The 25,228-nt window shown below is 40.5% G+C and overlaps 1 protein-coding gene across 4 annotated transcripts in view; it reads left to right on the top strand.

Moving 5' to 3' along the window:
• The window catches only part of si:ch211-236d3.4 (protein FAM107B), a 30,607-nt gene extending 5,817 nt beyond the window's left edge, over positions 1–24,790 (top strand). Inside the window, exons 1-5 of one of the 4 annotated variants that reach the window (XM_035389272.1) lie at positions 11,577–11,658; positions 11,829–11,889; positions 17,974–18,160; positions 21,949–22,105; positions 22,568–24,790. In XM_035389272.1, the coding sequence (XP_035245163.1) occupies positions 11,584–11,658; positions 11,829–11,889; positions 17,974–18,160; positions 21,949–22,105; positions 22,568–22,684 (597 nt within the window). In that variant the 5' untranslated portion in view covers positions 11,577–11,583 and the 3' untranslated portion in view covers positions 22,685–24,790. Of the gene's footprint in view, positions 1–11,576; positions 11,659–11,828; positions 11,890–13,066; positions 13,255–17,973; positions 18,161–21,948; positions 22,106–22,567 lie in introns of those variants that run through there. The other 3 variants (XM_035389274.1, XM_035389273.1, XM_035389275.1) reach the window with 3 other exon arrangements.
• The last annotated feature ends 438 nt before the right edge of the window (positions 24,791–25,228 follow it).

Genomic DNA, 25,228 nt, shown 5'->3' with positions numbered 1-25,228 from the left:
ACGTTAGTCCACAGAAAAAATTAACAATTGAGGTCAGTTTTGGTCTGACTCAGAGAGTGAAATTTTCTGTTTTCTAGGTGGGACATACAAGGGAAAAGAATGGATACGGTGATTTTATTAGAGCTACTGAGGTATCATCTGAGATGTTGCTCGAGTTGAACCATGTTGTTCAAATGACAAAAGACCAGGAGATGTGTGGGAATTGTCTGAACAGATCTATAGCCATTTCCAGGAAGAATATGGGAAAAATCAACATAGGACATCTGAGGTATCGATCAGAATCGGAGGAGCTAGGTCTCTGGGAAGTGCGGGCAGATCAAGCTCCCGTTGTGGGGCAGCAGTCCCAGGTGGCCCGGTAATCAGAGCTGCCGTCGAAGAGCCTGGGAATGAGAGCGCCATTCAGTCTCTCCTCAAAGAGATGCTCATTGTTGCCATGTAGGTGAAGGATACGGTTTCACTCCATTAGTGACTGGAAGCCCCCCCGAAAAGACTTCCCTATATTCGGCTTGTTTGCTTAGATCCGCAGTCTAATAAGAGCGCTGTTTTGTCACATTTGCTTCTGGCCAAAAAAAAAAAAAGCTTGCCCAACACACCCTCACTGGACATATACCCTTAACTCTACTAAACATGCTTAAAATACCAACATAAAATTTTATATTCAAATGATGCCCCAGCCGGATACTGAAGGCAACTACAATTACAAGGACTGTTGAATTGCAAGGAGTAGTGCACACAGTCATTCCTTCTGCAGGAATTCCGGCTGGACTGGACTCTTCTAGAATATTCTGACCAGACTGAATATCTCAGCAGCTTACATGATTAATTATTCTAAAGAGGGCCAAATCACATTAGTATGGTATGTGATTTCAGTTTTGCAATAAAAATAGAGATTTATATCTCTTGTTGTGATTTATATATCCATAGTTAATAGCTGAAGCAAATGTTGCTTAAACCCTGGTACCGTGGACACCGGATACAAAACTGTTTTAGTGTCCACTTTGTTAGGCATACCTGCTCATTTGCAAAAATGGTTTGCTGTTTGGAGGAGCTGACTATGTGGCTGCAACTCAATATACTATATAAAGCATGCAGACATGGGGAAAAGGCTTTGTTATTGTTCGACCAAACATTAGAATGGGTGAACAAAATATGATCTAAGCAACTTTGACTGTGGTATTATTATTGGTGCCAGACGTGGTGGTTCCAGTATCTCAGGAACAGCTACCCTCCAGGGATTTTCATGCACTAAAGTCTTCACAGTTTGCAGAGAATGGTGCAATAAAAAAGCACATCCAGTGAGCGACAGTTTTATGGGCAAAAACACCTTGTTCATGAGAGAGGTCCGAGGAGAATGGGCAGACTCGTTCAAGCTAACAGAAAGGCCACAAATGCTCAAAGAACAGCTTTTTACAACAGTAGTGAGCAGAAGGGCATCTGATTAGAACACCAAAATGTCAAGTCAATGACAAGACAAATGACACAGAAAAAACAGAAACATGGGAGACGGGACATTACAAGTCATTAAGGTCAGTCAGTCATTTGTCTGAAAGCAATATATTAAGCATACATCAGTCATAAAGGAATCTCTTTTTAAATGAGTGAATTTTTTTACTCTGTATACATAGGTAAAAAAATTGAACTGGAAGTTTTACTCAGGTATGTTTGTAAAATTATTATTATTTATTTATTTATTTATGTATTTATTTATTTATTTTAATGGAGATATTTGAATTTGAATTCTGCATCTTATTTTTCCAACTTAATATAGTTAAAAATATTTTTTTTTTATCTGTAGAGCATGGGGGGAGGACATAAAGGATTTTCATTTAATTAAAATCAGGCAAGTAGGCGATGATACCTATTTTTAATGTGACAAGCGTGGGAGAGGTGACTCCAAATGTTGCAATAAGAGAATTGGGTTCAATACGTGTTCCACTTTCCTCCAAAAGTAAAAAATGTATCTCCAATAACTGTCAATAGAAAGATTAAAGGGAAATGGGACCCTCGGTTTTCTTTCATCTGTAGAAGAGTGCCTCTAGTTGTTCTCCTGAGGCTCTCAGCCATCTCTCTGCATGTAGTGGGTGCCCCCAAATTACTGTGCATGCTCTAGTTTCCCGTTTTAGTATGTACTACAACGGGGCACGTGCTTGCTGTCTATGGGCGGGTGTTCAGTCAACACCAGCCACAGGTTGCCACTCCTACTGAATACAAATGGGGACTACTACCATAGACTGTAGGAAAATATATTGACAAAGTGACTGTGATGTTACCCACTGAGTTTCCATGGGCTTGTGAAAAGCGTTTTGAGACCGAGGAATTGCTGTTTTCGTGCCACCATGTTTTACAAACTGGAGCCAGAGACTATATTGTGGGGGAAAGGGGGGACCCTTATACAGTCAATGTAATTGAGTGGGAAGTGGAAAATAGGGAGAAGCCTTGCAGTGATAAAAAGATGTTCAAAATTCATGTCAATAAATTTAACAAGGCAGGTAATACATGTTCTGGCATTATCACAAGTGGATAACTTCTCTGTTATTTGGTCAACAAGCAAGAGTAATACATTACCGGTAGCGCAAAATAAGACGGCACAATTTGCACCTTCTTGCTGATTCAGGACAAATATAGTAAAATGCATAATAGTCTGTCTCAGTTTAGTGTTAAAAACAGATTAAATTATTCATTACTTTGCTTTTTGAGAAACACTGCCGTAACAGAAAGCCCAGAAATATTCTATAACACTTTGTCCTTCAGCTCAGACAGACATAATTACTCTACAAGGCACTTGTCAGAGTCATTTCCTTCTTCCCAAATGCAGAACGAATTCAATGCAGGGAATTTTAATTTTCCAAGCAATGACAAGTATCTGGAAAATAATAAGGTTCATTTTAGGGATCTATTGAAACATCAGTTTTTGTCTCAAGAATTTAATTAGATGAATTACTTAAATAGCCACTTCACACAAGTTGTAGGTAGAATTTGACCAAGACATTTATAAAGGAGGCTATAAAAACAATTAAAATGAACTTTACCTCAAATAGTCTGTTGAACAATTTAAAGTATTAGATCTGGCTATTTGTATGCTTACTTCTATCAGTAATAAGAACTCTTCTTTGCTATGTTTATATTTACATGTTTGTTGAATGTCTTTTACAAAGTAAAGTAACGTTTATTTTATTTTTTGGTTCTGTGAATAACTGCAATATATCTATGTAGACGTATCCAGGAAGAGAAGTTACTGCCCTTAAGTAGCTAACTGAGATCTAAATTAACATCTACTGCAAGAAATTCCTCTTCACTGTCATGTGGCAAATTGAAAATGTTTAATTTAACATAAGTGAAGGGAGGAATTAATTTTACCAGCTACAACAACATGAGGGTGAGAGTAGTGTGGGAGGTATCTCCAAATTCAAATAACTCACCCATTGCAGCTCTTCAAAAACGAGCATGGGTAGAAGTGCACGTCAGTATGGTGTATATACAGTGTACCTCTACTAAACTCGCTCTGGCCCGCTACGCTATTTTCTGTGTAGCGATTGCTTTGGTCAGCCACTAAGAGAGACTTAACCAGTTACAGCTTGATCTTTTAAATAAGGATATTGTTTTGCAGCATAATTTCCCTTTAAGGGGAGATTGACTACATCTATCATAATTGTGGATTATGACTGTATATTTTAGACTACATTTGTTTGGTCCAGTATACACAATGAATAATTTTACACTGAAAAAGATGTGTCTAGCATACATAGATTAAGTACCTACTCGTTGTAGTGCGCACTCACATAACTCTTCTGGAATTTCCACTTCCAGCTCCGCCTACCACAGTGCTTTTGTGTTGTGTAAGGACGTTGAGCTAGCTGAATTTTATCGTGGTGTGAGACACATCTAACAAAGTATCATTATGGAGGGTGGGAAATGGAGGATATCTGCTATGGATATAGCTCTGGATTTGTAGAATTTAAAAAAGTGATGTCAGGGTCTGGAAAGAGAAAACTGTGCTGATAATTGCTGAAAAGGTATGATCAATGCATTCAATGTATATATTGCTAAATCTTCTGATGCCGAGAGTAGCCCACATGAAAAACGCTCCATCATTCAGTGATGGGACAAAGCCTGCGGCCAAAAGAATCAAGGGTAGCGAGGGCATCTGGGAAAGAGACAGGCAGGGCTTAAGTATACCACATTAGGCCAAGAGCATATAGAGAAAGCTTTTGTTTATTTCCATGTCTGATTATATCTCTGATAAGGGAGTTAGAGGGATGTGCGGTCCTGAGGGGTACTAAAGCAATAAATATAGGAAATATTAAGGGACTCAACGAGCTGCCTTGGTATGTGGATGAGTGTAGAGGGATGTATTCTGATTGGATGTTATTTGTCCTGACTGAAGTGTGTGGGGATGAGTATAGTAGCCTAACCCAGGTAATAAAATTTAGCACCGATTATCCAGGCTATGATAGCAGTGTAATCAGGGAAGATGGAAACACTCCTGCCCTGGTAAATGAGAAGGATGGCTTCTCCTTCTTTAAAGCATTTGGCTGTAGATGTGGAAGAAGTGTATTCCGATAACAAACCCAGATAGTCTGCGACTCCAGGCCGGACCTGCACCGATTTTGTCCCAGAGTCAGCACTGCAGAATTGGCGGTGATCTGGCCTAATCTATCTGGGGAAAGGTCACGGTGGCTTTCCTTCCTTGGGCCGGCTGTGCAGGCTGCCATGGGCTCCATTCAGCAGTGGTTTTTCATCCAGGCTGAGTAAATCTTGGAGGAACTGAGCTGTGAAATCAGTCGGACGAGAGCCCTCCACTCCCTCCAGTACCCTCGCTAGGTGTATGTTGTTCCTCCTGCACTGCGCTCTCACAATCTTTAAATTTGTTGGCAGAATGCTTAACCAGGATTGTTAGCATGCTAACTGCTAACTGTAACCTCTGGCTTGTCTATGTGGTCGCTCATTCCAGGTTCGATATCAATCTTCCTTGTGTTTGTGAATTGTGTTGTAAGGTCTCGATTTCCTTCACAGATGAAATTTCAGAGCGGAGATCGGTGGAAAGAGAGTCAGTTTTACGGAAGATATCAGTTTTTGGCGAATCCATCATAGTCTGTAACAGCTCAGCATTGAGTGTGTTATTCAAATTAACCTCCTCCCCGGTGTAGGTGGATCAAGACACTTTGAGGGTTTGCAGTGGCCTCCTCTAGCCGATTTTGCTTTTGGTCCAAGGATGACATTTTCAATAGATTAAGTTCACCATATCGTAGCTGTTTTGAGCTTAATTTAACCTGTCACTGGATGTATGTTTATAAAAGAGCAAAATAAAGACAAAAGTTTGGTCACATTATCAGGAGTGATAAGGAGAACCATCCTACATCTTTGGTGCTCAACAGCATATCCCCAGGTTCAGCTAAGAACAGAAAACTGAGACTACAGCAGGCACATGATCACCAAAACTGTACGACTGAAGAGAACAAATTGACTGGTATTTCAATTTCAGTTGTGACATGCAAATGATAGGGTGAAAACTTGGTGTAAACAGCATGATTTTATCAGGGGAGAAAAAAATAATAGAGTTATGTGTCAGATCAGACAGAAGTCTGCAGTTTCATACTCATGAGTCACTCCGCCCAGAGGAGAAATGTTACTTAAAAAAAACAACCCTGAAACCAAGCCCCATTGTGTTGCTCTTATGGGACATTGCAAACACACAGAAACAATTTATATGAATTTTAATAAAGATAGGAATGTGCAGTCCATACACTGCAATTTTACCTTAAATTGTACCTTTACCTTGAATTAACCTTAGTGCATGATAAAGCAGAGGACAATGTTGAATAAATGTTATCTGGAATAAGCAGCATATCACTTATCCCAGTGTAGAAAGTAACATTTCCAGGAATTTCAGTTTGACCACCATATGCTGGGCTAAAATAACAAGATAAGCCAACACGTGTAACAAAAACATCTCTAAATAAATCAGGCAGTTGTTTCTTTTCTGCTAAACATATTTTGCAATAACAGTGTAATGATAATTAAAAGTTCATTTCCAGTGTGTCTTCGTCGATTTTTGATTGTACACTATAGCTTCACAAAAGAGGAATATGAATGGTACAGTATATTTCCACAAAAATTAAAAGAAAGAATTCAAAGAAATGAAACCTAGCTGGAGAATTAGCAGTCATTATAATGTTTAGACCTTCCCAAAAAGAGAAATGCAATGATAACAGGGCAGATTGGGGTGCATTAAACAGCACACCTTAGTTCTAGCAACTGGGCAAATTAACGTGTTTGCATGCAGCTTATGAAGTGTTCAACCTAGATGGAAGATTTTCCGGAAAAGGAGCAGAATCCCGCAGAGCTGTCGGAATGAAATGAACACATGGCTGGCTGGCCAGGTCTGACCCCTCCTGGGGAAGGCACTAGTTCAGTTGGAGCACTCAGCCAACGCAGAAGCACAACTGAGCTGGAGTCAGAGGGAAAAAAAACACCTGAAACCCAGCCGGAGTCCACCTGCCGGCACACTGTCACATGACCGGCATCCTTCTCTTACATTCGCAGCGTGACTGGGCCCAGCTGCACGCTTGTGGAAGCAGATGGTGCCCGATTGCGTGCTCAGATATGTCCTCATTAAAATTCCTCCGCACTCGTGGAGCAAGAACACGTCAGTTGTCACTTACTGTTTCTAATTAACGCACACGTACCTGTTCCAGGCGTAATTTATTTACAAAATGAGCTATTTTCTTAAAGTTTGCATGAAAAATATTTGGCTTGACTGCTGTTGGATAACACTAACAAGTAATCCCCTTCAAAACACCCCCCCCCCCCCCCATTTTTTCCCAGTCTTGCTGTTGGATGAAATGCTTACTGTAGCTCTCAGTGTTTAATCCTATCTCCATATGGTCCCACTGAACAGATGCTTCAGTACGTACAAGAAAACATGCCTGACTGCATGGTCACACCACACCACATTTAAGACTTATTTTCATCAGCCATTTTAAATTAAACTTGTAGCCAATAACAAAGCAAAGTTTGTTGTCATAAAAATAATTCCAAGCAGTGAAATCACCCTATAGATATACTGCGTATGACCTGTCTATTTTCTGTGTATGGAGAAGTTGGCTATACCATATGCTCCTTGTTAAGACATGTTTCCAAGACTATTGAAGGGAGTCCAGCACTGGCATGAATCTGAATCAGGCTTAGTTAACCCCTATGCTGAGGTTGCTGTGAAAATAGGACATAGCTCATCTATGGACTACAATGATGTCACAAGACAACAGGGCAAATTAAAGATGTCCTCTCCCAGGACAACCCCAGAGAACTTTTTAAATCACTCGAAGAGCAGCTGAGATGGAAGCTAGAAACCACTGAGCCTTTCCAACTACTGGCTAGTGAGTGGCAGTGGTCATTAAAACTAGTAACCTTTTTCTTTATTTGATTCTAAATATGTCCCAGACATGCTTTTGGTTTCCCATGGGTTAAACATAGAATTTATCACAAAATGCCTGGTAAATACAGAATTATAAACACGCGTCTGATTTTCCATTTTGTCAAAGTAAAACCAAATATGATTGATTACCAAAATATTTATTTCTTCAAAAATTTGATTCATAATCTAATTAAATACTAGAATTCATTTTGCTTTTCTGTTACAGTGTATGCCAGTTGTAAATCTGAAACTGCAACATAAAGGGAAAAATATTTCCAATTGTATTCTGTCTTTGTTACAAAAGACTGCAAATGTAAAAAAATAAAATAATAAAATAAAAAAATCTAATATATTTGAATTAGAATAGTTGTTTCAAGCAAAATAACAAGTACTGCAGTTCATAAGTAATTAAATTCTGCATTCTGTGATTTTTAACAGAAGACAAACATGTCCATTAGATGGCAGCGTTACCCAAAAGGCCCTTTCACAGGTAAAATCCATCAGTAATGTCTTTGGAATTAATCAAGAGGCCTTATTTTCTTAATCCTTTGTTATAATTACCATGTTTGAACACACTCGTTAAATGAATGCTATGGCTAAATGTGCAGTTAAAATTTTAATGAGGAAAAATAAAGTACCAAACTGCTGTGGACACTCCTGCACTCTTACCTACCAAACATTGCAACCACTATTTACAAAGATATTTGCGAGTTTGACTACAAATAAATAAATAAATAAATAAATAAATAAATAAATGCATTTCATGACTGGTTAACTACTTAGAAAGCTAAAAGGCAAAATAATATCACAAAAATATTTTGATACAAATATTCTTTTCTCCCAATTTGGGATGCCAAAACCCAATTAAAAACACAATTAAACACTACAATATCCTCCAGCTGTTTGGGAGAGAGCCAATAAGCATACACTCATTCAAATGCAAGCACTGCCAAATGCATGTCCTCCTTTTCATAACCATGCTATTCAGTTATTCTGCAGTTACATAGACTTTAGGGTCGAAATTGACCAGATAAGATATATATATATATATATATATATATATATATATATATATATATATATTCATTGTATATTATTATTATTATTATTATTATTATTAAATTTTACATTTAAAAGTACATTTCTTTAAAGGAGTTACAGTATATATTTGTATATCGGGTTATATTGTACTTGTGGCATAGCCTTTCAAAGCATGAATTTCTCATTTCATAAATAAGCACTAATGAGAATGCAAAGATGAAAAAAGCTGCTTCACTCACAACCGACAAAGTACAACACCAATACTGGGATGTATGCAGCTAGTGTACTGTACCTTGGCCTATTGCCATGCAACAGTAGGAAACAGAGAATCCTTGTACAAAAGTGCCGGTTCTGCTTTTTAGATCCCATCGCCTGAAAGGGAACACTTTACAAGCGCCTAGCGGGTGATGGCCGACTTTTAAAGATGTCTGTTAAATGTCATATCCTGAGTTTCTGGATATTTTTAACCTTCCTGGAGGGAATCTGTCAAAGCTGAGTTTTATATACTGTACTTTACCCAATATTCAGCCTCCGAAATGGAAGGATTACAAGCAGAAGTCATGCAGGCTCCGTATGCCAGGTGTTTTAATGGGAGGGAAACAACTGCAAGTGTAAAGGGCACCAGTGCTTAAAAAAACCACTGCAACCAAAAGGGCAATTTTGCTGTCTCAGGACAGGAGGCATATGCTGCAGCATATGTTGGTGCCTATCTGTGCACGTTCCAGGATATAACCTTTCTCAAAGTGATGAATGAATTCATGCCTCTCATCAAATGCATTACTACAGCAGGATGATTTTAAACAATCTCCAAAATCCCACACTGCTGAAGATATAAATGGTTAGCATGTACCTACAGTGAGCTCCATAATGTTTGGGACATTTTTTTCCCCTGATTTAGCACTGTAATCCACAATTTTAGATTTGTAATCAAACAATTCACATGCGGGTAAAGTGCATATTCTCAACTTCAATTTGAGGGTACTTTTTTACCATATAGAAATGATGGAACTTTTTATACGTAGCCCATTTCAGGGCACCATAATCATAAACATATCAATATTATGCAAATGAAAGTCATGTTCAGCACTATGTTTAGTCACATATCCTTTACATGCAATGACTGGTTTAAGTCTGTGACAAACAGACATCACCAAGTGCAGAATATCTTCTCTGGTGATGCTCTGTCAAGCCGGTAATGTAGCCTGTAATCTTCAGCTCCTGCTTGTTTCGGGGGCTAGTTGCCTTAAATTATCACTTCAGCGTATGAAACACATGTTCAACTGGATTCAGATTGTTTGTATGTTTGTTAGTATGTTTGGGATCATTGTCTTGCTGTTGGACAAAGCACCATCCAATTTGGAGTTTGGAGGCATTTGCTTGAACTTGAGCAAATAAGATGCCTCTATACACTTCAGAATTCATTCTGCTGCTACCAGCAGTTATTTAATTAATGAAGACAAGTGAGTCAGTACCTGTGGAAGCCAAAAATGCCAAACGATAACGCCCTCGCCACCATGTTTCACAGATGAGAGGAGCCTGCCAAGTCAAGAAAAATATGTCTGTCCCTAACAGTATGATGCTCACTGTATGTCATCCTCTGTGTTTATCAGCTCTACGAATAAACACAAACGGCTGAGCAGTGATCACTTTGTTTGGGCTTGTGGGTAATTAGCACAGGCTCCCCCCCCTTTCTGCAGCCTCTACTAATTGTCTGTGTCGTCTGGGAAACCTGAGAAGCATTTGAAACTGGAGTGCCTGGCTGAGGTCAAAATCTATAAAAAACCTTTTTGTCCACAACTTATTAGGGGTGTAATATCGCCAGCACAGTGTTGGATGCACAGAAATACTTTCCCAGTGGGTTAATAAAACATGAGGGAGATCGGCGGTGTCCAGATTGAAGAGGTCAGGTGACCACTGCTAGTAACAAGACACTTGGGAGAGCCAACGGCATGCGCTTCACCTTGAAAAACAATATTGTGTGTTGCTGTAGGTCATAAAGTTGGCCTCTCGGGTCCAGTGCTAGTAGATTGTTTTTGGACGTGGCCTGCATTGCCCTCCTGGATGAATTTACTGTAAATGCTCCAGAGCAACAACTCCATAAAAAAAGAATAAATTCTGTATGTATTCCACTACGAACCTTGAAATTGTACTGCGCATTGAAATATGGGGACTAAAAAAAAAAAAAAATAATAATAAAAAAAACTGTGTACACAGAACAGAAATTAAGGACTATAAGTACGATGGAAATCTAGCCTATTTCTAATGCATTCATGCAGATAATCAGTTCAAAGGTTGACTGTTCTCAGTTTATTTCCAAGGCACAAGCATTGATGTGTGAGTCTAAAGCAGCTCTAAATGTAAGGTGGCCTTTTATTCCAGTTAAGCTCATTTAAATCTTGACTTCATTGTTAGTAATGCAGGCTTTTGTGCTTATACCCTCTTAGCCAGCCTCTGTTGATCATAATACTGCATAATACTGAGAAACATAAATCTCATTTAAATTCAGGGTGACACTTTACACCACATTTCAGTAATTACTATTTTACTCAGCTCAGTAAAACAAATAAACAAGCTCTATCCTCAGGGTACCATGCCAAAGAATACTATTCAAAAAAATAGTTTAAAGGACATCGTGTCAGCCATTTTTCAGTGAAAAACGTGTACTTTCTCCGCTGAGGTCATGCATTATACCTGGTTTATAGTCACTTATGTGCAGCACACATCAGTACATACGAATCTTTATTTTTGAGCTGGGAACAGCATGTCTCATCTCAGTGGACAAAGTGACCTTAAGCTAATCCACAGAAAAAGACTCATTCACTGAATGCCGCCCCTCTCCACACTCACCAGTCTATGAACTTCATCACATTCTCCTCACAGACCTCCAATCGATTCAAAGCAATACCCCCCCTGCCCCCCCCCTCCCCCGAGCCCCCGCAAAGTAATGTTGGGGATAGGAAAGGGGGGGGCAGCACAGACAGTATGGGCCTTGTCACAGCACCAAGCCTGAGCTGGCCTCTCCTAGCAACCGAGGACAGCAACACAATATCCTTTCACACACTCATGAAGACGTCCAAAAGACCTCTTTGAATTCCCCCTGGTAAGCACTTGCACTGTGTGGATGCAGTATGGGGAAACAGGCAGTGGAGCACAGCATCTGTGAAGGAGGAGGAAAAGATGGAGGGGTGGAGGGGGATGGTTGGGTGACTACGTTTCCGTGCAGGCTGTTCAGCATTCTTTTTCCATAGCCAGTACGGTTAACATTTAACTCTGTCAGTTCCAGGCGGCTCAAAATCAATCAGCAGTCGGTCGCGTTGGCGCAAAAGAACCATTTTGTCAATATGTGATGTTTTCTTCTGTCTTTGTGTTGCAGCAGAAAGCATACAGCCTTGAGCAGTCAAGTGAGGAAAAAGGAAATCACCTGAACGGCTCGGGTAAGTCTGCTCTCGTCTTTCAGCCTCAACGAACAATGCAGAGTAGGACCAGTGAAATCAAGAGCCTCTCCAGAGTCCAGTACAGCATTATCATTCCTTCCAGTGCTGCTCACAGGCACACCTGACCTTCTGTCCCCACACACCATGTCCCCACAGGCGATACTTTTGTTAAAATAACCTCACATATTGTAAGGTGTCAGGATGCAGTGCCCTGACCTTTTTAAAACTATATTTGAGTTGACCCAGAGCACTATAGAATGAACATTTCGTCAGAAGAGATCTGTAACACTAAAAATACCAGCATAAACACTAACACCACTTTGAACCCAAGACAAAATCATGAACTTAAAAACTTTGATACCTCATAGAACTGGGCAATGAGTTGAAAGGTTCAGGCAGGTTTGGCGACTGTGTGTCACACTAAAGAAGAGTCAACATTACTTCAGTCAAAGGCTTGGCATGACTTAGACAAGCAATACAGTGCCACTGCAGTCTATTCGTAATGTACTGTAGTCAGATTTGGAAGATGAATTTCTGGATGTCAGGCTTGTGCATGATGAGCAATGACCTCCCAATAATATCTCCCAATAACAAACAGAAAATTTGCCCACGCTTCATCTGTGGCTTCCAGAAGTGCAATGGTATCCATCAGTGTGGGACATTTTGTGAACATTGTGCACATCATGTGGAGTGCACAGAAGCATAAATCAGATTGCGCTCCAAACCTCTACGCAGCAATGATGTTTTCCTCTATAGGAGGCACGATGGACATGTTCAGAGATTATGTTATCGATCGTTATCGGTGCCCATTTAAAGAAGAAAATCCTTTACTGAAAAGGTGGCATCTAAAACACAGACAGTAGCAAGATCTGATGTACATCTAAAAGCACAAACACAAGGAATGCCAGAGGAGATTTCCCATGGTTCCACAAGAACACTAAAAGCTCAGTCTCTTCTCGGATGCGTTCTGTACGCAGCATATTGCCAACAATGAAAATGTTCAGATGACTTATGGTTAATATGAGCATTAGTCGAGGGAGCTTAAGCTTGCTGTTAATCCAGCCAGCGGACCCCAGTGGATCAGAGAGCCTGCCCAGAGTGGAGGGAGGGAGGGAGGCAGGGAGGCGGGTCTCTGGACTGCCCTGGTCATGTGACTGTTTACTCTAGCTTGGGCAGGCAAGCATGTTTAAAGGAGTGGAGCACCCAGGCAGCTCACTGTCCCAAAAGTCATGTAGGGCTCCAAGTGCCAGGGAGACAGCTGACACAGGGGCCTGTGGATTCTCAGAGCCATGTCACAGAGAGTCACTCACAGCTTCAACCCGGCCAGGGAGCTGGGGACACACAGAGACATGCTGGTCAAGTCAGGTAAGAGGCTCCTGTTTCACTGGGGGGGAGCAGGTGGGACAGCTGGGGAGGCGAGGGGTTCATAAAAGCTGTGGCATTCACAAGTTTTGAGAGATTTTGGTCAGCGTCATAAACTGCACTGTGGAATTGCACAGTATACACACGGCACCGTTCATTGTTTTTTATTGTTTATTGCTGTCTGATAGCCATGAAATTTTACAGAGAGCTTGAGGTTTGCTGGGTTCCTCTGCTGAGATAATGTTCTAAGTTGTGTTATTGTGAATAGTGGTATGTGTACGCATGATCATCTGCATTTTGGGTTGCATATGCTGCATCTAAACTTACTATCCTATGTCAAAGGATAATGCAGTGGCCATTATAAGCCTGTCTGTTATTTTACAGTGCAGGAAAGGGGGTGGGGATGAGAGGTGGTTTGGTGAGTAGTCACAGGGCCCAGGAGGTCAATTGACTGGTGGGTCAGAGTGACACATGGGTGTGTCTCGCATCACCCAACAGACATCAAGCTGGCATATCCAAAGATATAACATTAAGGGGTTTCCGTGAGCCAAAATTTGAGCATCTGAGACATCAGAGCTCAGTTGAGTCACACGACAGAAACCCTTAAGTGTGCTCAACCCCATGAGGATTATCATACTTTTCCATTACTCATACAATTACATATCATGTTATTTCCGCATCAAATATCTTAGCTGATGCATGGCACCTGTCTATGGAGTTATATCTTTATCATACATTCTTTTAGAAAGCAAATGGTGCCATTGACCTTCAAACACGGCATAAATCTCAGCTGAAGGCGTGCATGTAAGGAGAAAGCAACTGCGTCTTTTTGAAAAAGTACCCATAAGTAACCATAAATGTAAACTGAAGTAAAGACTACTTTTTAAGCAATTCTAGTGTATCAACAGAATTAAAGTTCTCTACTGTGGCTACTGTTCAGAATGTCTCTTTTCATAACCGATAAAATTAATTTAATTAAATTAGTTTTATACAATTTGTTTATAGAAATATCTCCAATGTATTTCTGGTTTTCAGAAGAAAAAGGAACTGAATTCCACTGTCTATGATATGGTGAATTGTTGCAATAAAACCAACAAACTGCGTGTTCAGTTTGTTTAAACAGCTATCAGAGGATGTGATGTCAGCAACACAAATGCCTGAGCTGGACTCTGCTTAAGCAAACATGCTTTCAGCTCTTGAAGTTTATTCTTGAAGCCTGTACAAAACATTTAGTAGAAGTACTGCCACGTGAGTTTTACATGCAATCCAGATCGCTTTAAACTACTTTTTTGTGTGAAATTGAAAGTAAATTATGAACTGGACATTTCCCACACACATTTAACTTTTAACATAGAACTTTTTTTTCTTTAAAAAAACTTTTTTTAAATGTGAATTATTTATTTATTTATTTGCTTGCTCAACTTTGTTACTGTCCTTACAATAGCCTCTTATTTGCAAGTTGTAGTTTTGTAGTTGTGTAGTTTTCTGGTCGCTTTTTGATGATAATGCCCTGCTGAAGCTTCACGAACAATTTCATGCTAGGGATGAAGGGTGGTATTCACAATGTATTGTGGGAAAAGAATTCTCCCACCCTGCCTCATGGGAGGCAGAGATCTGGGCATCCTCTGTGGCAGCTGACATTGCCATGGCGACAGCCAGTGTTCTGTTTGTACCCAAGCCGGGCAGAGAACAAGCTCTTTCACTCAAGAACTTTAAAGCGCAGGGTCATGAGACGCGACAGCAGTGAAATCATTAGCCTCCCAGAAATGATGTCACTCATGGCCCTGATCAAAGGGGCACAGAATCAAACTGCAAGGTGTTGTGGAGCGGGGGACCTGGGGAAAAGCACATCACTGTATGTGGTCAGCACCAGTGGACAATATGAGACAGCTGCTGGCACTACAACAACCTGGCCTAAAGCAGGCCTCTCCCAGGCACTCATCATTTCCACACTGACACTTTGCTTTTGAGAATGCACACGGTTACCGTGTGTTTCCACTCACACGCCCTTGCGCAGTCATGTACAGAAATGTGGCCATAAAAAACATTTGGGAGTTCTGTAGGGAGTACTTTTGTTTGTGCCTTTCATTTCTGAAAGAGGTAGTACAGAATGTTGACATGATGATCAAAAAACTAATTTGGGGATTAGCGGAGATAATAGAAAATAGAAAACAATAGCAAAGTCTCATTGTAAAAGACAAAAACAATTGAAAAGTCATTTTTGACAGGAAGCTTGGCGGGAATGAGAGGGGTCTAAATTCACCTTCCACAAGGAAGCGCATCGGAAATGGAAGCCTGCCTTAGGAGAGGGCTGCTAGATGAAAGGCATTGCGCTCATTCCGGCTCAGACACTGACAACATTTCCTCTTTCCAGATGTGAGTGCAGCGTAATGTTACATGAAGAAACTATTTTACTTTGCAATCTTCTATTCCACTCCAAGAAACAACCATCTCCAATAGTCCACAAGAAGCTTTCAGGGGCAGACTTGTGAAATTCCAATATGTTCTGTCAATGTCTGAAACCCGGTAACCAGATACAAAATCGGTGCACACAAAGATAGCGTGTTCCTAAGCAAACAAAGCAGGAGGAGTTAGAACAAAAAGGAACCTCTCAAATATAATTTCTCCAGTGCAGTGCTTGGTGCATGTTTATCATTAACCACTTTGCAAATCTTGTATTTACCTTTTTTAACCAGAGCAAACAGAAATGTGTCCACTCGTCTTGCATAACTTTATGCCCAGTGATATAACCTCTTCAGCTTTTTTTTCTAATGACATGAACAAACATTCTTACATACACTAGCTTACACAGATACACACACATGCACACATCAGATTTAATGCACACACACACCCCACACACATGTGCACGCGCAAAAATGAACACGTACACATACACTGAAAACACGCAAACATGCCTCGTAAGCGTCTGTGCTAATACAAACATATGGGATTAATAGTGCTGCTCACAGCAACCACATTCCATTAACAGCGGGGAGGACTGTTCAGGGACATTGAAGTGCTGCAGTGAAGCAGATTTGAGACACTAGTACCTCAATTCCTCACTGAGTTCACTTTAGCCCAGCTCTGTAATTACATTTGCCGCCATTTCTGGCCTGGCCCTCATAAAGGCCCCTGGGGCTGCACTCCACACGGAGAGCACGGATGAAACTCTCCCTGTCTGTCTTTCCACAGCACAAGAGATGCTCTCCACAATGATTCATTACGCCCCTATAATCCTCTCCAAAATTAAAGGGCCTTTTCATCTGGCACTGCTACAGCTAGGACCATGCGGCAGGTACAGCACCTGTGTAACAAACGGCCGCATCCGTGCGGTGAGTCACTGTTAACCTTCGGCCTGGGTGCTGCCATCTGTCAGACAAGCCACTTCTGCATACTGTAAACAGGCTCCCAGGCTGTGAAAACAGCTAACCTACTGCAGAGAGGCTCCATGGTGCTCTCACTGCTCAGAGGAATGGTCAAAGGACTCGCTTTCCTCTTCCTCCCCAGTTCATTAACGTCTTCCTGTCTACCCTGTCTGATAAGGAGGCGTTGACATGGAGAATGCCGATTTCTGAAATATTAAATAGCAAAGATGGGTTTGGTTCCACTTGAGAAACGGCGCATTGTTCAGGCTCTACCTGGTCGTGTATGAAACCCGAAACCCGCTCAAATCGCCTGGGCACGGGCCGAGGAGCCAGGCTGGAGAGCAGACAGATGCACCGACGCTCTTACCAATCAGTGGGAGTCAAAGTACCATGCCCGTCCTTTTAAAGCTTCAGCCCTTACCAAAATGAAGTATACTGAAAATATTTATATTCTGCTACATTTCTCAATATATGATAAATACCAGTACACAAATTATTGCCACTTTCAGATGGTGCAATACACTTTTTAAAATACAATGTTGTAAACTATATTTTTATATATTTTTTAAAAGTCCACATAGTTATGATATATGGCAATACAGAGCAGATTTCCATAAGGATGAAGTGCGGCTATGAGAAAATGAAGCCCCAGAAAGGTATTTGCTTGGAAGTGCAGCTTTAATGAATAATAATAAGTCATATAACCCTCCTCAGTTAACTGAAGCATGCTTGGTGCTGTAAAGTCCCACTACAAACTTTGCCTGCTAAACTTCAAACTGATTTCTTAGTTGCCTTTGATGTTAAGGAAACACATGGTATTTTTCAGTGCTTTTGTACCGTAGGTATGTAGAATACACAGAGAACGTGACTTTCCGAAGCGGGGATGCTGTTTACATGGAGTATATAAGCACATGTACACCAGCTGTGGCAAAAAGAGAGGATAAGAGTTGTGGTACAGGAGTAAAGGAAATGGTGAGGAATTTCCTCAAATGCAAAACATAAACAGACTGAATAGCTGGCTCTCACCTGTCCTTTCTCCACAGCCCTTATACAACATTTCTCTGTTTTTTTTTTTTTTAATGTGTAAGAACGCGAGATTTAAATGGGAAGTCAGCACAGCACCTGAGTAATTAGAACCTCTGTGTGTGTGTGTGTGTGTGTGTGTGTGTGTGTGTGTCCCATTTCTCTCTCTCTCTTTCTCTCTCTTCTCCCTCTCTAATGATTTACTGGCATGATATACAAACCAAAGAAGAGAGGAAGATACAGTATCAGTATGTTTTTGTATACATGTCCTTAGGGTCTGTCTCTCAGACTCTAACACTCTCAAATGCCCCCCCCCCCCCCCCCCCCCCAGCCTCTGCCTATGGTGCCCTGCAGCAGGACCCACACAGGGATCTGCCCCCGGTAGCCAGCTATGCAGCTCAGCCAGATTACATGGAAGGGGACGATGATCTGATCAAGCCCAAAAAGCTCCTTAATCCAGTGAAAGCCTCTAAAAGCCATCAGGACCTTCACAGAGAGCTGCTTATGAACCGCAGAAGGTAAGCATTCCCACCCTCTCCCAGCCTGCACTTCCCCGTTACCAGGGCCAGGGACAACAGGGGACCGTGGCATCCATAAAATATGTCTGCCTTTCTACCTTGCTTTGTGAAATGAAGAATAGAAAATTGGAAACTTGTACCGTACACTCTTGCAGCTGGTTTCTGTATTTCACCGGTCACTCAAACACAGCACTGCATGTCTGTGCAAGAGGTAGAACATTTTAGGGATAATTGTTTAACTACGTGGGTCTGTAATATATGCATGCATTCACACCTCTCAATCTTCCCAAAAGCCTCTTTAAGAAGTAAGAACTCAACCTACTATTGTGTCCCACTCAGCATTCTCCTCACATCCTGCCATTACACTCAATGGTTCCAACATGGCTGTCATTTTCAAAAGTAATACAATCCTGAAGTAATACAAGTCCAAAGGTAAACAGTCAGAGAAATTATTTTCCTCAAATGCTCCAATTTTAAACTAGAACTTCTCAGCTGAAACCAGGAAACGGGAAAATACTGTATATCACACCACACTGCACATTTTTGCAGGGAAAATTGAATGGCTCCCCTTGGAGCTGCTTGAAAATGAGCTGCTAACCTTAGCACGGTCAGCACTTTAAAACCAAGATTTCTCAGTTGCTGCTTTGCTCAGTCTAGGACACGTTTTTCAAAGATAGTGCATGGTACTATACTATATTAAAAATGACTGCTGAAGTCGACTATATCAAGGCATGATTCAACAATGCTAATTTGCCAACTGGTCATTTTCAATGCAACAATAAGAAAATGGCAACTCTGAACTAGATACCCATGAATGATCAACAAATAAATCATTATGCAAAATTATAATATTGACAATAATAGAGACAATGAAGTGGGCAATTTTTATATAAATCTTTGCTCTGAAAAAAAAAACATGAACAGAAATGAGGCACACTTATTTTTGTTCAATCCAAATGTGAAGAAATGTCCACAAAATCCAATAATATCTCAACAACATAAAATAAAATCAGAAACCAAATCAAAATGTCCCCCTAATTGTGCTGAGCTGCGACTTCGCTCCACTCTGTTCGGTGTCTGTCCAATGGTTGGCTGATTGGTAACATGCCATTGCCCGGCAACGTCACATTACAACGCCCCACCCCACAATGGACAGCATGCTTGAGGGATTGATCCCAAAGGCAAGGGGAACTCAACCCATCTGTAAAGCACAGCAGGAACTCAAACACTTGAGACGGGGACCTACAAAGCCTTTTATGCTCCCCACTCAGCCACTGCAGTCCCCTGCCAGTCACTACCCTGTGGGAGAAAGGCCCAGCATAGAGAGCACTGGACCTCACAGACAGCACAGAAACCCCGAGTCTCAAGCCCTCTTTGACAAAGGACATTCACAAGTACACCGCAAGGACAAAAGCATGCAAACAATACATAAAGCAGTCTTAAAAAACTACACTGATTCTGATATTTTCATTTACATCATTAATCCACACAAACCTTCATTATAACTAGCCTACTGGGGATAGTTGTGGATCAAGCCAGTCCATTGTCCTCTCAGCTGAAAATGCCGACCGTGAAAGCAGGAGACAAACTTCAACGTTTGCAAATGTGAAAGGCAAAAACCAAGAACTGTGTCCAAACGTGCAAATTCCTAATAAGAAAATTAAAATATTAATGCTATCCATCTGTGATTTTGACATGGAATTTCCTGCGTAACTATGGAAAAATCAATTACCCCATCTCCCCCTTTCCTGTACTCTAACTGAGTCAACAGAACTGCAATCATTACACATCACTCATTCATCTATTAGACTGAACGTTCATCTTGAGCAAACAAAACAACAACCCAGTCTCTCTTGTTAATGCCAATTAAATGGTGGTATTGCCTGGAGACTTCCAGCTCCTCAGTGGAGGGGGGGGGGGGGTGTCTCAGAAAAGAGCTGGCATAGCGCCATCCTTGCAATTAGGCGGGTATCAAGAGGGGCATTAGGCCCTGAGAATGGTGCTGCACTGGCGGTACTGTGGGACTCGGTATAGAGGGGAAACTGTGGGAGGCACTTTGGCAACGGAGATAACAGGCACAGGAAGCAAAGGATGGCTAAAGGAATTGGGTCATAACCTGCAGGTAGCCCCTTTCTTGTTGTTGCTCCTTTTTAGATAAGAGTCGGTTGTAAAAGACAGCAGTGCTCAAGTGGCATTCATGTCTGAGAAGCAATGGCCGGGTATAGAACAAAAGAAGAAAAAATGCTTTGGGTTCTAATGTCACCCCTGTGCAATGTTGTTTCTGTACTATTTTTGGAAATAAAAACCTGCGTATGAATTTCATTGTTTTGGGGGGTGGGTGGTTGGATCAATACTTACCAGGAGTTTGAGGGACTATAAATACATAGTGCTGATGTAGGCTAGCCGACATTTTCTTGTGTTTATGGCAAACACTGTGTGCACGGGAGCTGGCTCCTTCTGTCTCGAGATTAGTTCGTTGGTTTCATTTCCTCCTTGTTTGTTATTCTCATCTTTACTCAACGAAGGCTAAATTAATACAAACACTGTCATGCTTTCCTAAGCAGCGTCCCCCCAGTACTCCCTTTGTTTCGCACCTTGTAAAACCTGTGACTTCACCACCTCCAGGAAAAACAGCCGCCGTGTTAATTTAATTAACCACCGGAGAGACGTTTGGCGTCATTGGCAACATTCCCTTCTTTTGCATTCCCCCCTCCCATTGACATTTACGCTCCGCTCCTGTTAGCGCTTCAGCGTCAGATCATGTCCCGCTGAAGAGACTGTGAATGCGACAAAATCTAAGATTTTAAAAAAAAAAGAAAAGAAAAGAAAAAAAAAGCAGGAAACCCATTGAATCAAATTGGCAAGCTCCAAATCTAAGCCAAAGGATCGTGATTAGAAACGTAATACCCAACTCAGTTGTGGGCGTATGAATAATTGCCTATTTGGTATTTTTCATGTTGTTTAAAAGAACCATAGTGTAAATAACAGGTATAATGGCACCATAGCACACTTACGACTTGGTGTTTTCTGTTTTATTAGCAAACAGGCTCAATTCATCACAACAGATTAGTACCCTATTGTTGCAATGCTAAAACATGCAAACAAATTGTTCCCTACATTTTCAAATGACGTGTCTTTTATCGACAACCAACGAGATAAAATTATAGTTTCATAATGGGTGAAGTTCTGACAGAAAACTCTTGCCATTCTCGGTGAAGGTAACGACACCTGTCACTGATAAAATTATCTATCAAAAGGGTGTATGGCAGTTATCCTCCAAGTAATTTGTGAAATAGGCCTACCAGGTGTTTTAATCTAGACTGTTTATCGTTTTTATCCAGATTATTCACGTCTTGTTTTGTTCTACATGCTTAGTCATGCACAGTATGCTACACATCACTAAAAACCGCACATACAAAATTTCTGATAATAGTAGTTACTGAACAATTGTCGATTTGTGGACATCACCTTTATTATTTTTTTAATAACCGAGCCCTCGCATAAAAATGACGAGAGTGCCCTCTGATGGTGAAAACGTATTACAGCAACAACATTGCTTCGGATTACAAAAGGCAGGTTTTCATAATGGAAAAGGTCTTTTCACCTTTTGGCGTTTTTATAAACCTCTCTGAGTAACTGAACTGAATGTGTGTATTACTGTAATAACCTCACATACCTGATCATGTCACTGCTTCTCTCTGTGTCAATACTGACACCCAGATACATGCATGGCACTGACCTGACCTTAATTTTCTTGTCTTCTGTTTCTTTTTTCTTGATGGTGACAGGGGTGCTGGGGTTGAGAACAAACCTGAGCTCCAGCGGGTGCTGGAGCAAAGGAAACGAGAGCAGCTGATTAAGCAGAGAAAAGAGGAGGAGGAGGCAAGGAGGAAGATCTCCCCCCTGGAGCAGGAACTCCTCAAGAGGCACAAGAAACTGGAGGAGGTGTGTATTGTGGCAGCTGGGCAGTGGTGGTGGGTGTTGTTGTGGTGGTAAGGGCAAAACCACAGATGGACATCTCTACTGCCCTTCTGCATCCTGAAGCAAGACCTACTAGAAGTCCTACAGCAGGCCACTTCAGTTAGTTTCATGAATGAGATGGTGGGGTGCTGACATCCATTCTCTATATGGGCAAGAGTATATGGCATACAAGGTGTTATAGATGGCAATAAGCAGCCAGATTGTGAAGTCCACTCTGTAGGGCTGCAAATTCTCAAAATTATATATGAACCCCCTGCATGGCCAGGAGTTCTGACACTTTCTGTGTTGCGACCCCTTCCCTCTGTAACCCTCTCTGCTTTTCCCCTCTCTAAATAAAGTGGGAGTAGGGGGTTGGGTTAGAACCTATCCTGTCTGTGGACTTTAATACAGTTAAATGACAGGAAAATGACTGTTCTTTTCTTCCAGCTGGAAAGGGAGCAGGAGAGGCAGGAGGAGGAGACAGGGGGTGCCCCGGAGTTCATAAGAGTGAAGGAAAACCTAAAGAGGACATCAGTCCTGAATGCAGGAGAGAAGGAGGTGTAAGATCATCTTGTCTGCCTTGCAAGTACTATGAACACCAGGGCGGTCACACAAGTGTATCTGTGTTTGTGTGCAAATGGAAGGACACAGGAGAAATATCGCCAGAGCTATTCAGAGGACTGAGCTTCCTCCTGCACTGTGTGATACAAGAACATGCCTTTTTCATCTCATCATGAGTGGGCAGAGACACCAGGTCTACAGTTCACTAGGCTAAAGCTTACATGCAATCCAGAAGCCCTCCATCTGTGTTCCCCAAGTTTGGGAAATAAATACACATCCACATGAGTGAGGAGATTGTGAAGGAACGACAATCAAGGCAACCTGAGCCTCAAGAAAGAAACCGCAGTGCAAGGTTTTGATCCGATACACTGAAGCAAGCCGAGAGTGAAGATGTTTCCACCCACGTGAGCAGGAACTGGAACCCCTGGCTTTGAGAGTGAGATTAATTCTCCCAGTGAGGCCTAAAGACATGTACAATTTGAAGAAGTGACTGTGAAGGAGAATGTTCTTGTCATCTGTCTGTGAAGGATGAAGTCTTTATTGTAATGCTATAACACTTAACGGTCATGTGATCAACTACTGTTGGCAGGTTTCCCTGTAGAACAATAATGTACTACCACTGATATACCTCTATGCAGTAGACATAACTTATCTTCTATCTGCTGTGGAATCTCATCTATTTGGTCCACTGGGACCATTGTGAAATTGAGCCAGAAGTACAAATATTGTAATCAATATGTAGACACGACCTACACAACGACAGATTCAGGTTTTTTTTTTTTTTTTTTTGTGGATTCCATACCAGCAAAATTTTTAATTTATGATGCAATGAAAGGAATAATGAGACCAATTTATCAATCCCATATTGTTTTCTCAATAATTTTTAGGCTAATTTTTGCACATCACTTTCCACTATATAACATTCCAGTATGTGATGGAAATCTGGGATACTTTTTTTATCAGAGGACAAAAAGATCCTGCTTATGTTCTTGTAGTCATTTTATCCATAATCTCAGATTATAGATATCTCACCAGTCATTGAATTAGCTGATAGTGATTATAAGAATAAATCCAAAAAAGTGTCCTCCAAACAATTCCATCCATGATCTAATTTTATTCACTTTAAATCACTTTTAAATCACTTCATATGCTTATATCTTAAAGAAATCACAGATTTAGTGCAAAATGTTGCCCAAGATGCCTTGTCTTCTGCCCACACTCATGATGCATAATGACTGTGATTATATAGGCATTGTGTACAATCATCAGAATCCAAATTTTGATATGCAATCTCAAAACGATTGTGATGTTTATGAAGTATATGTTTTAAAAAAATAACCTTTTTAAAATGAAAATAAAGATAAAAGGGTGTGTGTGTGCATGTGTGTGTAAAAGAGAGTGAGAGTGAGATTCACAAATTCCCATACAATAAGCAAGCACATTTCAAAGATTAACTGTCATGTTACCTTTTAAATCTATTTTATAACTGTAGATATATTTAAATACCAATGAAATAAACCCCAATGCATTTTTTCTTTCTCGAAATGAATTTCATAAATAAACACTGAATCATATTGACTGCAAACTTATCACAGCACTTTAGAAACTATAACAATTTTTCTGAAATTACTTTTTAGAATGAAGGTGTGTCATATAAAATGTTATTTTTCTTTTTCTTTATTAACATCCTGTCTTCTGGCATGACACCATCATTTGTTGTTTGTCAAAGCTGTACACATATAGCTGATGATTGTTTCCTAATTAGGTTAAATTACGTGTTTTGCCTTTGCTAACTCCTAAAGCCACTTAATTTAATGTTACCAAATGTATCAATGAACAGGTAACTAACACGTACCCAAATATTTGGATATAATGACATTATTTAATTTTTCTATGTTTTCCAGTTTATTTTAACATCATTCTTAATGAAAACATAACATGTATATTCCTGACTTTTTTCCTTTTTAACTTTTACCTTGACATGAAATGGTGATAAATAATGTGCAGTAGACTGTACTGTACATGATTGTGCTTAAAATGGTGTTTGGGTCTTACAGTCTTAAGACTGCATCATGTATTTTCTCAGAAATAAAATACTAACAACAAATATGTGGAAAATATCAGTGGTATTTTGCTTGCAAAAATTGTCCATATTTATATATATATTTTCTTGAAATCCAAGAAAGGATATTCATCCATTTGCTTTCCAGATAGACAGACACTTTCCCTGTGATCAGTGCACCCACAAAATTACGTTCCGTCCAAATGCACCACTAAGCTTACAACAAGGGATCAAGTTTAGCTCTTCTATTGCATCCATTTAGCAAGTGCCAATGTCCTGCCTCTATGGCCTAGTATCCCAACACAGATTGACTCAGGGCCATTTCCTGTGGAATGTTACAAACCATATAGTGAAACACTGAGAACTACAGGTTACATTAGGACTTTGAATATACCTGAGCAGATAAAATAAAAAGGACAAAAAGAAACAAGCAAAAAAAAACTAATTTAGTCTTTCAGTAGATGCTTTTATCCAGAACGACTTAC

The sequence above is a fragment of the Anguilla anguilla genome, chromosome 13 (assembly GCF_013347855.1).
Source record: "Anguilla anguilla isolate fAngAng1 chromosome 13, fAngAng1.pri, whole genome shotgun sequence".
In the NCBI taxonomy this organism is placed as follows: domain Eukaryota; kingdom Metazoa; phylum Chordata; class Actinopteri; order Anguilliformes; family Anguillidae; genus Anguilla; species Anguilla anguilla.
This window is presented reverse-complemented; position numbering and strand designations above follow the sequence as displayed.